Consider the following 17,207-nt stretch of genomic DNA (forward strand, 5'->3'; position numbering starts at 1 on the left):
CTCTCTCTCTCTCTCTCTCTCTCTCTCTCTCTCTCTCTCTTTCTCTCTTTCTGAATAAGAATTTTTCGATTATCGATGAAAATGTAATCTAAGATTATCGATCAATGATTTTGAAATCCGATCTTATATTTTTTGTTTCAAAAAGTACAATTTATCGCTAATTCACATATTCTTCTCTTTTTTCTTTTATCTTCGATATTTTTGACGTTATATCAATATCACGTATTATGTCTCTTCGACATCGAAGGTATTGTCTCTTCCATCGTTTCACCAATGAATGCTAATGTCAATTTCGAAGGTTTATTACGAAGAGAAAAAAAGGATTCAAAAAGCGAGAAAGGATATTGTAAGAGCGTAAGAGAGGCATCATTATTCAGCAGTAATGTCACATGCATGATGTGCGACCCTCTCGAACGGATCTGAACGTATGCATGTGTGTATATGTAGTTCGATGTCATATTGAATAGAATACACATTGATGTATACATATAACGGTATTAAACAACCTAAAAGATTTCTTTTAAAAAATTACCTTTATTCTGATCCTAATCCTAAAAGTGTACATTATCATTGTATATACATTTATCATTTTTTAAGAATCGCTTAGTCAAATAATTTAATAATATATATATATATATAAATATTCATATATATATATATGAATATACATATTTATTATACATACATATTAGTTAAGAAAATTTGTCAGAAATAAAATCATACAAAAAAAATCCTCTGCCGTGACAATGCACCTCCTTGTCGGGCATTGCCGTGACCAGGATTCGAACCTGGGTTACTACGGCCACAACGTAGGGTCCTAACCACTAGACGATCACGGCTACCAGAGGACTTGTTAGACTTTTACATATTAGAAATGTTATGCTAAAAATAAAAATAACATTTGTATAAGTTATACAAAATTGATACTGTCATGAAATCAATCTATCCTTTTTTGTATAAGTTATATCGAAAACTATTGAAAATATAGTTTTAAGGACCAATCAATAAAATATAATACGTAATATCGGTAATTTTAATAGTTATTTAGCGATCAAGCGACATGAATCTATAATGCCATCTGGCGGATAAATAAATACTTTTATCTATCTCCTCTTATGATAATATATATATATATATATATATATATAGCTCCAAAAAAGAAAATGAATTTAGCGAAAACAATTAATAGATATCGTAATATAATTTTAATGCAGAAGATAATATTTAATGTCGCAATAGTATTTGGAAAAAAATAGAGCGTACATAATTCGATATGAAAAGTAATGCTTTATCTTGTGGATTTATATAAATAAAACACTTTCTCGTTCTTCGTAATGACGATCGAAAACGAGGCGTTTATCGTGATTAGAAATCGAGTTACTTTCGACGAGAAATGAAAAGAGGTTAAGGCGCGATAAAACGTGTACTGTCCGATCCATCGGATTTTAAGAGAGTGTTTGCACTCAGCGCGGTTTATCTCGCATTTCCGTTTCCTCCCTTCTCACTGATTCCCCCACCCGTTTAAACCCCACTACCAATCGTCTCGTAAACCCTCCCTCGTGTCTGTCATTGTCTCTTTTTCTCACTCCATCTCTCTCTCTGTCTCTCTCTCTCTCTCATTCTCTCTTATCCTCCCGTACTCGCTCTTTTCCTTCCTCTTTAACAAAAGCCTTTATTTATAGACTTTGGCAAGTTTATCTTCCTATATACTCTATACGGTTTGGATAAAAAATCAGAGTATCACTTGTGTAGGAAGTGCACAAATATCGAAAGCGAAGGAGGGAAGAACGACGAGTGGCGCGGAAAAAAGAGGAGGAGTTTCGTCCTGGGAACGCTTTGAAAGCAATTCTCTTGCATTTTTGTCTGCCATTCGCGTCACGGTTACCATGAAAATGTCAGACCACTGGTGATTCATTCGCTCATTAACTCGTCTTTCATTCGTTTCTCTCGAAGAGACGTTCTGTTATGACGAGTAGGTGAGTGTTTCGCGCTTTTTTCTCTCCCAAGATTTTTGTGTGAACTTCAAGATAGCTACATATGTGAATATATCGGCACATTAATATTTACAGTCGTTAGAAATTCGTTGTGTATATTTAAGATCAATCGTGTCGTGTAGGTTAAGTAACGTTCGAAATTTTACGTATCGGTTCGTCACCGGTGTAGTGTCTTTAAAAGACATTAATAGACCTTTACCATTTCACCATTCGTATAAATAATGTAGGATCGTAAATGGGATATTGAATAAATCTTGTGATATTTCTAAAATTACAAAAATATCTTTGTTTATTACGTATGTCTATTATGTTATTTTTTAAAAAATGGGAAGAAATATTTGGGAAGTGATATATAAAAAAAAGAGTGTTTTTGTAGTATCATAAATTTATTTCATTAGTGTTTTATATAATTTTTTATAAGGTACGAACGCAAAGTTAGTGACCAACTTTCTCTTGTGTCAAATCAATTGAATTGTGAATTTTGTTGTGTGATAACTGTGAAATTTAGTAATTTGTTTAGCTTAATGTACATTTAGTAACATATAAAAGTCATTATTTTGAATTTGGACTTTGTTGTTCGACTAATAACTTAACCAGTTACTTTGGATAAAATTTATTTTGTTTCGAGTAAGAATTTGCACTTAACGTAATTACAATGTGAAAAATATTTGCAGAGTTCATATCTACGGTTTATTTATTTTTTCTTATTGCTATTTATTTATTTAATATTTTTATTAAATTTAGGATGATGGAGGAACTATTGAATTGTGGCAGCACGCCGTCCAAGGAAAGTAGTTTTCCAGACAGTAATGATCTAAATTCTACACCTATATCTAATTTAGATGAAAGGATATCAGATGTTAATGCAAGGCAGTCTTCAAATGCCAGAACTCCATCTACGAAAAAGGCTAAAAGAGTTCGATTTTTTCGAAATGGTGACAAGTTTTATACTGGTGTTGTTATGGCGGTAACACATGAAAGATATCGCAGTTTTGACAGTTTAGCTTCTGATTTAACAAGAGCTTTAGTATCAAGTGTAACATTACCTAATGGAGTTAGAGCAATTTATACCATGGATGGAAGAAAAATACAAAATATTTCAGAATTAGAAGATGGTAAATGCTATGTAGTTTCTGGACAAGGAGAAATTTTTAAAAAGGTGGAATATTCATCCTCAAAAGTGAAAAGAGGAAGTTCGCTTTCTGGTTTACCTCAGTCTGCAACTAGTACTGGTAGACAAATAAGTGCTATCCCTTTATGCGTGAAAGCTAGAATAGTAACATTGATAAGACACGGTACCAAACCAAGAAAGGTAGTACGTCTGTTATTGAACAAGAGAAATGCACCAAGTTTGGAACACGTGATGGAGGCTATTACAGAGGTAGTAAAGCTTGATTCAGGAGCTGTGAGAAAAGTGTATACTTTATCAGGTCAACAAGTTACCTCCTTGGAACAATTCTTTGAAAATGACGATATCTTTTTGGCATATGGAACAGAAAAATCGAATCAGGAGGATTTTGAATTAGATTTTGAAGAATCCAAATGTGTTCAAAGTTTCCGTAGGTGTCCATGGATTTCGAATAGACAAAATGGTCCAATGCCAAGAATGCCACGAAAGTCTGGAAAAAAGGTTCTTACTACACCTCAAGTTAGAACACCAAGTCCATCTTCTTTAATTTTACCTCAACCACTACGTTTGCATTATGCTGTGGGACATGTAATTGGAGATGGAAATTTTGCCGTAGTAAGACACTGTATTCACAAGTAAGTAATAGTCTATAAAAATAATTTATTTAATGATTTGTTTTCATTAATAATTTTTTGATCTTAGAGCTACAGGCGCAGAATATGCTATGAAAATTGTGGATAAGTATAAATGCCAAGGAAAGGAAACAATGTTAGCGAGTGAAGTTGCAATTCTGCGTCAGGTATGTCATCCAAACATAATTAGTTTGATCGCAGAACAAGAAACAATGGATCAATTGTTTTTGGTCATGGAACTTGTGAAGGTAAAATTGATGATCTCAAATGCATAGATTTATGTATTTTGCTAATGCATCTCAAGTAATTTGAAGTTTTTATATTAAAACGAATTATATTTATAGGGTGGTGATTTATTTGATGCAATAGCTGCTGCTACAAAGTTTTCGGAAGCTGAAGCTAGTGTGATGATAGGACATTTAACATCTGCTTTAGCGTATCTACACTCTCATCACATCGTACATCGTGATGTCAAACCAGAAAATCTTTTAGTTGAAATGGAGGGTAGTCATGTTCGGTGTTTGAAATTAGGAGATTTTGGACTTGCACAAATCGTGAGAGAAAATCTTTATACTGTGTGTGGAACACCAACATATGTAGCACCTGAGATACTTGCAGAAACTGGATACGGTTTAAAAGTACATAATATTTGTTAACGTGCTGTTTAAGAATTTAAGTAATATCGATGATTTATTTTAGATCGATGTCTGGGCAGCTGGAGTGATTTTATATATTTTACTATGTGGTTTCCCACCATTTGTTTCACCAGAGAATGAACAAGAAGAATTATTTGAACGTATTTTAAGTGGTCAATACGAGTTCACTTCACCTTACTGGGATACAATCTCCGATTCTGCTAAACAACTAATCACAAATATGCTCCAGGCACAACCAGAGCTTAGGTTCAGTGCAGAAGATGTACTTGATCATCCATGGCTAGCGGTAACTGTCATTTCTTATAATATCATAATAGAAAACCTTTAAATACACACCTGCATGGCTTATCTTTCTTTATACGATAATATAATTTTAATCGTTATAGCATCCTTGTTAACAGAGTATTATTTTTCATTTTGCATTTATTTTTTGTTTTTTATTTTTAATTATCCAAATCGCGCTACCGTAAAATACTGTATTGTACGATACTGTAAAAATATTGTTAAAATTAGATTGCTTTGAATATTAAATATAATTAGCATACCATGCATAGCTATATTGAATTATAATATGGTATTAGAAATGCTTCAGTAGTAGTTTGCTGTATCTGTAGCAGTGCTTTTTTTTCTCTTTTGTCCTGCCTCTGTATATCAGCAGAGCTTTCTAGGAGGCAAGCAGACCTCAACAACATCTACCGACTCGACGGAGCAATACGGGGATCAGCAGTGTAAGCCGATAAGGCTAGCCACATTTGAGTTTGACTATAAGAAGCAAAGAAAAAATGATGGTTCTCAAGAAAATGTTCAGATCAATAATACTGGTAATAGCAAAAGGCCTAATCAGAATAACATACCATCATCTTTTGATGATAATTTGATATTTGATATGAATCGTTATCAACTGAGAGCTACAGATAGTAGAGATGAAATCGATTTAGCTGGTGATAGCTATGGTGAAGATGGACCTATGTCTCTAAGTGCTGATTGCTTGCAAGATATTCATGCTCTTGGTCAGTCCGTACACAATCTCATAAACACTCTTAATAAAAATGAAGATCTTGAAGATTCTTTAAGATTATCACACAGTACAACTTCTTCATTGAGCAGTATTCCTAAGAATATAAATTTATCTTTAAACAAAGATAATTCCACGTCATTAATATGTGATTATAATAATAGCTCTTCTTTTCACACTGATACACCTCCTAATAAAAGTGTTCACCTATCGAGGATAACTACATTAAATAAAAGAAATGGAAATTCAATGAGCGATATCAATTTTAAAGAAGATACGCCAGGCATCAAAATTTTTCAGTTAAGTAAGAAAATAGAAAGCAAACGACAAAATAAAAAAAGTACAAGAAGTTTTGGAAACTCCAATCTATCATCTAATACGAAGTCTATGTATAAAAGTGACGATCTCAAGAATTGTAATGCAGTATCGTCTTCGAGTGATAGTATTACTGGTAGTTCCAGTAATGATATAGAAACATCTGACAGTTTTGTAAACATTCAATTTGCACAATCAGCATATAGTCGAAAATCAAGTTCAATCCAAAGTATGGAGTCTACCGATAGTTTTGAGAATATAAGCGTGTCCCCTAATCAAGATATTAAATGCAATAATACAAATGACCCAAATCAAAATAGTTGCAAAGAAATTGAAGTCACAAATGATGAGGTATTGAAAAAGAAGATTAATTTTAGAAATGATACATCAAAAATACCGAAAGTGCGAAATCTTCATATAGATGATAAGATAAATTCTGTCAATAACGTGACAAAAGGGCAAGATTTACTGAGACATTCAAAAAATGGTGTATCATCTTTCGGAGACGATAATCCGTCGAGGATAAAAACAAATATCAAAAATTCGGTGAAAGTTAAAAGATTTAGCTATATTCCTCAATACTCTACAAAGAAATCCGTTGAGTGTGTCGATATTAGTAACTCATCTAATTATACAGGTAGAAAAGATGGTCGAAAATTTCGTTCTACTGATGAACTACGAAATGAGAAACAAAAACAAGTGAAACCAAAACGGTTTAGTCTTTATTATACACCACAACCGTCACGAAAAACGTATGAGACGGAGTTGAAGGACGTTAAAAATACGTGTAAGAATTCTAGTATTGATAGTAATGAACGCCACAATAATGTGAAACTGGCCGATGGTAACAAAAAAAAAGATGATATATCCAAATACGACGAACACAAAAATTTTAGAAATCGAAGATCTGTTATAGATGCATCGACAGTTGCTAGCAGAAGTAAAATAAATAAATAAGACGCTGACATTAGATCTGTAATATTAAATGTTACACAATATAATGCTGGAAAAATATGGAAATGTATAGATCGCAGATGTATTATTAAGATGGGTTTAATGCCCAAAAATGTCCAAAGGTGTAATAATGATTAAGTTAACATAGTTCTAATAATGGTGTAATGGTATTAGAAAAAAGTGACATCATTTGTTCTCGGGTTTGAAATAAGTAACTGTGATTAGAACAGATGGGACACAAATACAAACGAGACATGCCAAATGCATTTAAATAGAGTATTTTCTATTTGATAAGTGTACGTAGTTTGAATAATATATAAGCGACATGGTAGAGGATTAAGCTTTCCAAGAAAATGTAAGTGCATAGGTAATTAAAGTTATAGTGCATAATTAGACAATGTACTCTTGACTGAGATCAGCCATTTTTATCTGATTAGTAGAAAAAAAAGTGAAAAATCATAAAGCATGTTTCCCTCTTAGGATATGTTTATATAAACGATTATTAGTGACAAAATTTGTGCTATATGGAAATAGCAATGTAAAAGAGATTCGCCAACCAATATAATGTACTACGTTCACTTGTAAAGCCAAAATAGAAAATGTATTATAGACGAGATCCAAAATAGCCAACATCTAAATACATGAATATACATTAACAAGCTGTCTGTTTCCAACTAATGATATGTTCACAGTTCTTAAAGACAAAAAGTCTTCTTTTGTTTAATAGGTTTATGTTCCTGCGATTCAACGCTAGAACGAGTTTGACAATCGAAATGGCTAGAAAACACGCAATAAATTCTAAAGAAATATGCTCGTATTTCTTTGTCTAGCTATTCTTATTTCTTTCATTGGTATAAATCGCATACCGATATGTATAAAAGCTAACCGATACAAATAGTGTTTGAATCAAGACGAATTATAATCGTGAAGATATTTGTATAAAAGAAATAATTAATATCTATTGAGACTCTTTTTAATTTAGTTGTAAATTGCCGGCTAGTAAAGGTGGATATATGCACTTAATATATTTTTTCTTTTGATGGCATACAATTCATGTTATTCAATGTTATTCAAAAGTAGGTTTATGTGATAAAATTAATATTTTTATAAAGTATTATGGTAATATACCACGCAATTGTGTGAGCAATGAGGAAGAACTATGTATAAAATTAAAAGCCTTGCAATATTTGTGAAGGTAGATATTTATGCAATTTAAAAATTTTACTTAAATTACAAAACTGTTACACTGGAATTATTTTTGTGGACTATGACGCATATAGTAGATATCATTTCTTATGTCGCTTGCGCTCTGGCTTGTGATTATACAATTTCGCTAGAGAACTTTTATATTTTATAACACGAATAATGGTGTTCTTTAATTATCTTGTATATACACATCACGGTAAGAAATTCGTAAAAAATATTATCATTTTTTCGAACGTTCATACATCATGTGCAATGGCAATTCATCAATATTCATTCTTACATAAATTCATTCATACCAAATATCGAAATACATTGTTTATATATTTATATTACATTATATTATTCTACACATAGGTATATATGTATTTACATAATATATTTTATAAATCTATATTATTTCCATTAATAATAAATACCGCATAAAAATACGATATATAATGTGTACTGTATATTGTACGTTATATATATACGCTATACTTTACATATTATATATTAAATAAATATAAACATACATTCATTCATAAATAGTTATATTATATATTGATTGCAATTTGCATTCAACATAACAGCGGCGTGTATAAAGTTGTTCGATTATTTGTAGCTTGTTGCGCAATGATTCTTACGAAATATCATTTGTATTTATTTTATTGATAATATAATTTCGAAATATTAAAATGGACGATAAAATCAGAGCCAGTTTATAATTAATCTGTGGGATTCTACAATTTAGAATCTTAATAAATCAAATTAATTCGATATTTTAGACACTCTCCTAGAGTATTTTTTTCAGGATATAAGAACTACATTGAAGTTTGAGTTGATGTCATGGAAAATTGGCAGACATTCGATGGGTCGATGGTTATTAAAAGATCTTAGAAATGTTCTATTTAAATAATAATTTGTGTATGATTATATCACAGTATTATACCAATATAAATATAATAATTCTAATGTAATCATTTTATATAGAAACCGAAATTTTAAGACTTTTTAACTATAAAATTATGAATTACTAGCATTTTTTCACTTTTCTTATAAGCACAATATTAAAACGCCGTATGTATATCGTTATTCATTCAATACCAGTTTATAAGTATCACGTCTTGAAATCAAAGAGTGAAGGGTTCAAATTCATTGGTACAGTTACAGGCAGAAATCTTTTTAAAGTTTTATAACACAAATCTAATACAATTTTCACCCAAAAATGTTTGTAGCAAATGTAACATTTTAATTTAAGAATAAAGAAATTTAAAGCGTAACGGTGTTCATTCTCTTGCATATTATGTTACATAGATATACATATATATATACGCTGCATATTATGTTACATAGATATACATATATATATACGCTGCATATTATGTTACATAGATATACGTATACATATATACATATATATATATATATATATGTATGAGTTAAAATGCATGGTTACGAACAGTATAATTGAGTATATCCACGCGCAAGCTCAGTGAAGGTGATGACGATGAATGCAATGGGCGTGGCAGTGCAGTGATCTGGCAGGGTGGAAGCGAAATATTGTTCGAAATAAAGATACTATCTTTTATTCGAAGTGACATGATATATTAAATTAACTTTGTTATTTTGCTTTATTTTTTTTTTTTTACAGACGATAGAAATCCTTCAGAAATATATTACTAATTTTTTCAAAGTTTATCAAAATTTATTATTCGAAATAAACATTATTTTAAAATCGATAAGCGAATACGACCGAAATCGTTCGTGGATACTCGAAGCGTTTATTTTATTTTTCTATATAAATTTTAAGTTAATCCATTTTTTTTTATCAAAATAAAATTTCCATACCGAAACATATAGAGAAAGCGGATTACGAAGGTTTACATATACAGTTTTTTTCCGCCGAATGATGTTAACATATTTACAACGAGCAAACAAATACGAGAAAAATATTATATAAATATAGATTTAAAAATGTTTTATTAAAAAGTCAAAATAAAAATATGAAATAACGAATTGATTTTGAATCGATATAGTACAAGAACGGATTGATGATACTTACTGATTCGGAATTCTTCTTAAAGATTCCTTCGTTACTATTCCAATACAAACACTTAGAGTATATCCTTTAGTAAAATCGTAAATTAAATGCATATTGGCATTTTCACGATCTAAGAACACTTTCGACATGTTGGTACGAAATCGTATAACTTACTAATGACGTTAATACGAATTGCATTACTCTCTACAATGATCTTATATGGTAAACACTCAAGTTAAATATAGCTTGCGTAAATAGATTAGATAAATACAATCAATATCTTATAATATATACTATAATCTAATGAAAACTAGTCTGTTTTTCTTTTTTTATAACTTTTTAATAAAGCTTTTTTTCGAATCTATATTAATATGATTTTTTTTTTCTTATTTTTATTTGTTGAATATGCTAGCATTGTTATGCAGAAAAAATGACACTCTGTGATAGACATTTATATCTTTAAGGAATCTTGTTTAAACGATAGAATGGATGCACACCCAAATTTTGATATGTAGCATTAAGATTCGAAAGAATGATCAGATATCTCCATTAGTTTTTTACTGACTGTCATGAATGTCACGATACTTTTTGTTTTACCGATATTTTTATTTTTATTAAGATTCCATCAATTATTAGTGTCGACCATACAATTTTATCATGGAATATTTGACTTCTCAACAAATGTTAATATAGTAAAAATTTATTATCGCACTCAATCGTCCGTCGTGCAAATACAGAGAGAATTACGAAATATTTACATTGATCTGCTCTCCTGATTTTACGACACCAGACTTTTTCTTTTGGAAGTACTTAAAGGTGAAAGACTATACAAACATATCGATCATAATCGAGCAGCTGAAGAACATTTTTTTTTAATTCAACAAATAGCACAAGAAAATGTTATGAAAAATGTTATTGAAAGATTATGCGTTTGTAAAATAGCTGGAGGAGATCATTTGACTGATGTTATAAATCGTATATAATTTCAAAGAGTGAATAAAGTTTTTGCGTCCTAAGTGCACAATTACGAGAGCGTGTTATGTTACGTATCTCGCATCGGTTCAATAATGATGGCCATTTGTACGAAGGATTTGGCTCCCATCCCCTCTTAGTCATCAGAACTATAGACCCGTGATGAACAAAGGGAATATGTGATGACGAAGAGGGACGGGAAAAGGCTCGGAGATAGTTTAATTCTCGGTAAAGTACTGGTCGCTGTGTTCTCGCAAATTAATAGAAGAACTCGATTTTTTTTAAGGATCGCATGTAGTTCGTGAAATAGATGCGTGATAAAAAATGTTTTGTGAATCGAAAGTTTAACAATGTATTTTGAAATAATGAAATACATATCTCATGATATGCGTATTTCAATAGTTACGTTTCATAGTTCGTTGTGCTGATTACTTCGAAATGAGAAATGTTAGCAAGATTTGGAGGTCTTGATGATTTAAATACGAATATATGGACTTGGATTGTGCTAGGCATTTCTGCTTGAAGCATAGTTAGTGATATTGATAAGACTCGGTTGTCTTACTATTGAGTACGAAGTTTTTTTATCGATTGCTTGATGATTTCTCTCGAACTATTCGCGAAGACAATAATGAAATAGGAAAGGGAAATAAAGATGTTTATTGATCGTAACGGTATCAGGATAGTTCGTCCGAAATGTTTAAAGAATCTCATGTGTGATTGTTTGTCTTCATGTTGACGCAGGTGACTAATGTCTGATAGACTCATGAGTATTGCATCGATATTCGAAGAGTAAACGTCAGACAAATCCCTAGCTCGTTTTGTCTAGGAGTCTATTTTCACTATTTATTTATTACTCGACTCGACGCATTATCGAAGACTACGTGGTTGATTAAAAATTTCTAAACTCCGACACACGTGTCAGTCTACTCTTTATCTATGCATTTTTTTAGCGACAGATTCCTAAGAGCAAATATATTCAATAATGGTATATGATACTTAGGAGAAAGTACTGTGTATTGTTGAGAGTGCGTGAATAAAACTATTGATATAAAATATGTACGGGATAATTTAAAGAGTGATAGTCCACTTTTTTTTAAAACTTCAATACATTGTAAAAGTGATCGATATCCAAAGAAAAACAAACATATTTGTAAAAATATCCATATGAGAAATTATAATATCAAGATAAAATTAAAAAAGAATCTTAGATTTCTGTAAAAAAAAAAAAAAAAAAAAAAAAAGAAAGAAAGTAATTGTTTTTAATATATTTTCCATATGCAAACTGTCCGAAATTGAGCAAACTATCTAAGATGACGTATGATTCGTTATAGCTAAACAAACAGAAAGATTTTAAATACATAGTAGATTGTTAAAAAGGTATTTGTACACCTGATTTTTTCGCGATAACTTAATATAAACTTTACATGAACAACTTCACATTAACAAAAACTGGTTTTATTAATAGTCCATTATGTATAAATATAATGTGTGAATAAAATAATTTTGTGTAAATTTTACAAAGATTCATTGAGCAATTTTTCAAATATGAGATCCATCAACTTCGGAAACAATATTTTGAGAAAACCGTTTAAAATGTTTAAAACTTCAAGTATAGGCTAATTTATTCTTTAGTCCTATCCCTAGTTATATCCAGGACCTATTAGGGTATTCCTAGCAGTAATCGTAGCTTCAAGGGATGAGGGTTGTCGTTACAAAGCAACTCTCCCTTCGCGCGTGTTCCGATTTCAACTAATCGATGCGTGCGTGATTTTGATTATTAATATACGCAATGTAGCGCAATTTCCACCAATACCGATATTCAATACTAATATTATCAACAAATATGTAATAGTACCTTCGTTGAAAGCAAATTTCAATATTTGTAATAGTCGATGTTCGTTACTTTTCTGGATTTTGAGTGCCATTCGTCAAATAATTTTGTTTAAACTTTTACTACATTTTATTTTGACTTTTATATATCGGACGAATTGATTTTGATAACATCATCGTGAAGCAATGTTTTATATTGATTACATTTTTCTTCCTTTATTAAATAATAAAAAATAGTAATAAAAAATATAGATCCAGGAAAAATATTTAGTCATATCCTTTTTTTAAAAATTTTTAATAAAAATCTTTTTTGCTTTATTTTTCGTAATATTTCTCTCTTTTACGTATTTCATTTTGATACGTTTTACACAGATGAATCTGCACTGCTATTCCACGGTCGAGAGGATTAAAAAAGATACGGACCGAGAGGAAATGAAATATTCGTCCAACGAGATTAACATGGCGCTGTTTATTTGAAAGGGTTATTTGAACAGTGGAACGAGAAAATAGAAAACCTTTTTCAAAGGGTTCAAAGATGGACAGCTTTAGCCAGGGGATATAATCGATTCAGCTAGAGAGGCTATGGAAGGGCAGTCTAACGATCGTCCACGGGGAACGTAGATCAAAGTAAAACTTTTTTAAAAAAAATCTTAATAGGGATTAAATGAACGTGCGTATACGCAATATGCACTTCTATATGCATCATCCTTTCGATTATCAGTTTTACTGTTATCTTTCTCCCTTCGGTTTCTCCCTCTGTGCTTTCGCTCCCATATATGCGTCAATCAACTGCCCGGTGTGTATGGCAAATATGTGTATGTCTGTAGGGGTATAAATCCCTCTTTTCAGAATAATAACTTCAAATATGAAAGATATTTTCTTGTTTGATTTTCTCTCATCAAAACGTAGTAGACAGTTGGGCAATATATATGTATATGTATATATATATATATATGTATATATATATGTGTATATATATATATGTGTATATATATATATATATATATATATATATATATATATATATAGACGTATCATTTAAATATCCGCCTAGTTTCTTTTATACAGAACGATGTGTTACGTCACTGAATGAGTTTTTTCCTATAAATAATTACAATTATTTATATCTTGTTACATATAAACGAGTATAGCAATGATTTTAGTATATTTTTAATCATAAAATATTTGCGATTATATTATCTAAATTTAATTTCTCAAAAAATAAACATATAATATGATATTTATAAAATAATACTCTCAACATTTATTTCAAATTATTATTTCGGATATTATAAAAATCTATAGTATTTTTCTCTAGGTATCGTTACTCGATCAACATAAGTTATAAATGGTGTAGAAAGATAGCTTTTTCATGAAAAAATCTTTCCTTTTAAATACAATCTTTTTTATTTTATTTTTTAGATAAAGTCAATATTATTTTGATATTATGAAAAATATTATTTGAGATATAAATAAATAACTGCTAAAAGAAATTACCTTCTAGAAAAGAAGATAAACGAAACTTGATGCTCAACATGTAAAAAGAAGCAAAAAAAAGAAAAATTCCCCTTAGGGTAGTATCGATCCAGACTTATTGGTAACATTATATTGACATTACAGGGAAGATATACTCATCAAGATGTAAAAAATAGTGGAGAAAAGTAAACATTGTGTTGAGATTACCAGGGAAGATACGCTCGTTTAGATGTGAAAAATAATAAAAGAAATTGAACAGACCAGAGTCTGAATTAATGTCAGGGATTATCTAAGGGGAGTACGACCCATCCGTGAGAATAAAACATGCTGGACATTCTGAATGGAGGATCTCGTGTCGAGAACAAGTAGGTAAAAATTCAGAAAAGAGACGATTAAAAATAATGTATAACCAGTCAGAATTATGAAAAGTATCTATAACTTATTATCTTATATTTTTAAACAATTTGTCTCGGAAAGATAAATAATATTGGAATTTTTTTTTTTAATCTATGAATCGTAATTCAATATTAAGGGCTCATTATTTCTTTTATAACAAGTTCTTTTATAACAGGTTCTTTTATAGTAAGTTCTTTTATAACAAGTTCTTTTATAGCAAGTTCTTTTATAGTAAGATCATCATATGTTGTTTAGAATTAGCTCAAAAATAAACATATAAAAAAAAATAGATATATAATATTCTTTTTCCACATACGTACATGAATGTAATTTTTTAAAATCTTTTCAGACGGTACACGGATTATATACATATACGTAGATATACATACCCATATATAAATATATATCGCTATGTATTTATATTTAACTATATTTACATATATATATATTCATTATTACATCGACAATCAATTTATATATATCTATCTCGGAAGAAAAGATAAACAAAATTCGATTCCTAAAAAGTAAAATGATCGAAAGGATACGAGAAAGGATATCAGAATGATCGATAAGAGAAATCAAAAGAAGAAAAAGGAATCAAAGAAAGTAAAGAAAGATAAGAATAAAAGAGAATTTCTCGTAAAAGTAGTATTGATCCAAAATTATTGAAACCGATGTTGAGAATCGCTGGTGATATTCTGTTCACTTCATGTTCTTGGTAAGATAAAACATATTTGAATTTTATAACGTTGAATATCGTAGGATTTAATTTCATAGATTTTTTTCTTTATATACCATGCTGTAGAAAATTCTATATAATATAGGTAAACTTATATTTTTCTTCTTTTCCCCTTTCTTCTTTTTATTCTTTTTTCTCCTTTTGTTTCCTCCTATCGGTCATTCTCCCGTCCGTATCCATCATTTTGGGATGTCATTAGAAAATGATATATGTATATTTCTTGAGAAATTAAATCATTCGCATTATACAGTCCCAAATATTATATTATTAAATATTATTATTATTAGACATATTAAAATTACTATATTGGGTTATACATGATAAAAAATGAACGATTATTTACCTAGAAACTAATTCATTTAAATCATACAACACAAAATATTAAATAATCGTATGTATTATTGTACCATTTGCTTTCAAATTTTTGAATAAATAAATTTTTTATCAAAAATTTTTAATCAGAAAGCTTAAAAAGAATGTAGGCATTCGTATAAATCAATAACGTTGTCCATCTCTCTGTCGAAAATTTAAACGGGTAATTTAGTGATACAGCTACATGAACTGATAATAAAATTATACTGTTAATCGTATTATCCGGTCTGTTACAATTTGATAAGAGGAAAACAAGGGAAGAAATATCTTTGAGAGATAAAGTTGTCATTTCCGAAAGAGGGGTTTATACTTACAGATACATGCACATACATGGACACGCCCACAATCGGATTCCCGCACCCCATAAAGCCAGGTCCATACGCGCATGCACGAGAGCACACGCGAGTGGGGAAACGTAATAATAGAAGGTTTAATCCGGGATGCTGATGTATATCGACGTACGCAGTATTACGTATGTAGATTTTCGTTAAATCCCTATGAGACTTATGCATACTTCAGTCCCTATCAGTATTCCTTGACAAGAGAATTCGCGCTATGTTGCAAATTGATTCGTCCAAATTTATATACTTCTAAAATACGTATGTTAAATATTATGAATATTTTATAAATACATGTGAATATTATGACAAAAAATTTGAAACATTCAATTGAAAATTTTTTTCGTCCCGGCTCGATTAATAATTTTGAAAATTAAAGCACTTTTAGATTCATTTTGTTCTTTTCTGAACTTATTCTTGAATCAATGAATAAATGTTCCACTCTCATAATCATTTCAATTCACGATATTACTTGTATTAAATAATCCTGATTATTATTACTATTTTTATTGGTCTCGATCATCCATTTACCTTCCTTTTTACGATGCATCATATTAGGAATCTTCTAATTCAAATAGAGATGTACTATATCAATGATCAGTCAGACACTAACATCGTTTTAAATAGAGTTAAATTTATCTTTGGAATCATCAGTATGAAATAAAATCAATCATCGATTGAATCATAAACGAGCTCATGACCTTACCCTCATCCTCAACTTCTCCTTCTTCCTCTTCCTCTTGTTCATCATCCTCTTAAATCTTCTTGTTTTTCTCCTTCTTCCTCTTCCTCTTGTTCTTCATCCCCTTAATCTTGTTTTTCTTCTCCTTCTTCTTCTTCCTCTTGTTCTTCATCCTCTTAATCTTCTTGTTCTTCTTCTTCTTCCTCTTCCTCTTGTTTTTCATCCTCTTAATCTTCTTCTTCTTCTCCTTCTTTCTCTTCTTCTTCTTCTTCTTCTTCCTTTTCTTTTTCGTTTTCTTCCTTCTTTTCTTCTTCTACTACTACTACAGCACGGATCAACAGGTTTTCCTTTTTGGAGTCATCGTTAATCTCCCTAAGACTCTTCTTGTCATTCCTAATTTCCACGATGCTCTTGAAATAAGTATTATTATCGTATCTATAATTATTAAACAAGTATCCAAATTATCATTAGTTCGATTTCC

The 17,207-nt window shown here is 30.3% G+C and overlaps 1 protein-coding gene and 1 non-coding gene across 5 annotated transcripts; one reads left to right on the forward strand and one right to left on the reverse strand.

Annotated features, from left to right (window-relative positions):
• Positions 1-767: 767 nt before the first annotated feature.
• On the reverse strand, positions 768-839 carry Trnah-gug. Its single transcript has one exon. It is a non-coding gene; the product is annotated as a tRNA-His (tRNA).
• Positions 840-1,580: 741 nt separating this feature from the next.
• Positions 1,581-7,512, forward strand: LOC122636477 (serine/threonine-protein kinase CG17528). Of its 4 annotated transcripts, XR_006328956.1 has the most exons (7): positions 1,581-1,976; positions 2,739-3,758; positions 3,826-4,003; positions 4,100-4,393; positions 4,455-4,697; positions 5,067-7,050; positions 7,176-7,512. XR_006328956.1 is itself a non-coding variant. In XM_043827708.1 (6 exons), exons 2-6 carry the CDS (start codon positions 2,740-2,742, stop codon positions 6,696-6,698), a joined length of 3,366 nt encoding a protein of 1,121 aa, XP_043683643.1. In that variant the 5' UTR covers positions 1,581-2,621; position 2,739; the 3' UTR covers positions 6,699-7,512. The 4 variants fall into 4 exon arrangements, 3 of the variants coding, with proteins under 3 accessions (XP_043683643.1, XP_043683641.1, XP_043683642.1); XM_043827708.1 differs by having other exon boundaries at positions 1,581-2,621; positions 5,067-7,512; XM_043827706.1 differs by having other exon boundaries at positions 5,067-7,512.
• The last annotated feature ends 9,695 nt before the right edge of the window (positions 7,513-17,207 follow it).

The sequence above is a fragment of the Vespula pensylvanica genome, chromosome 22 (genome assembly GCF_014466175.1).
Source record: "Vespula pensylvanica isolate Volc-1 chromosome 22, ASM1446617v1, whole genome shotgun sequence".
Classification (NCBI taxonomy): domain Eukaryota; kingdom Metazoa; phylum Arthropoda; class Insecta; order Hymenoptera; family Vespidae; genus Vespula; species Vespula pensylvanica.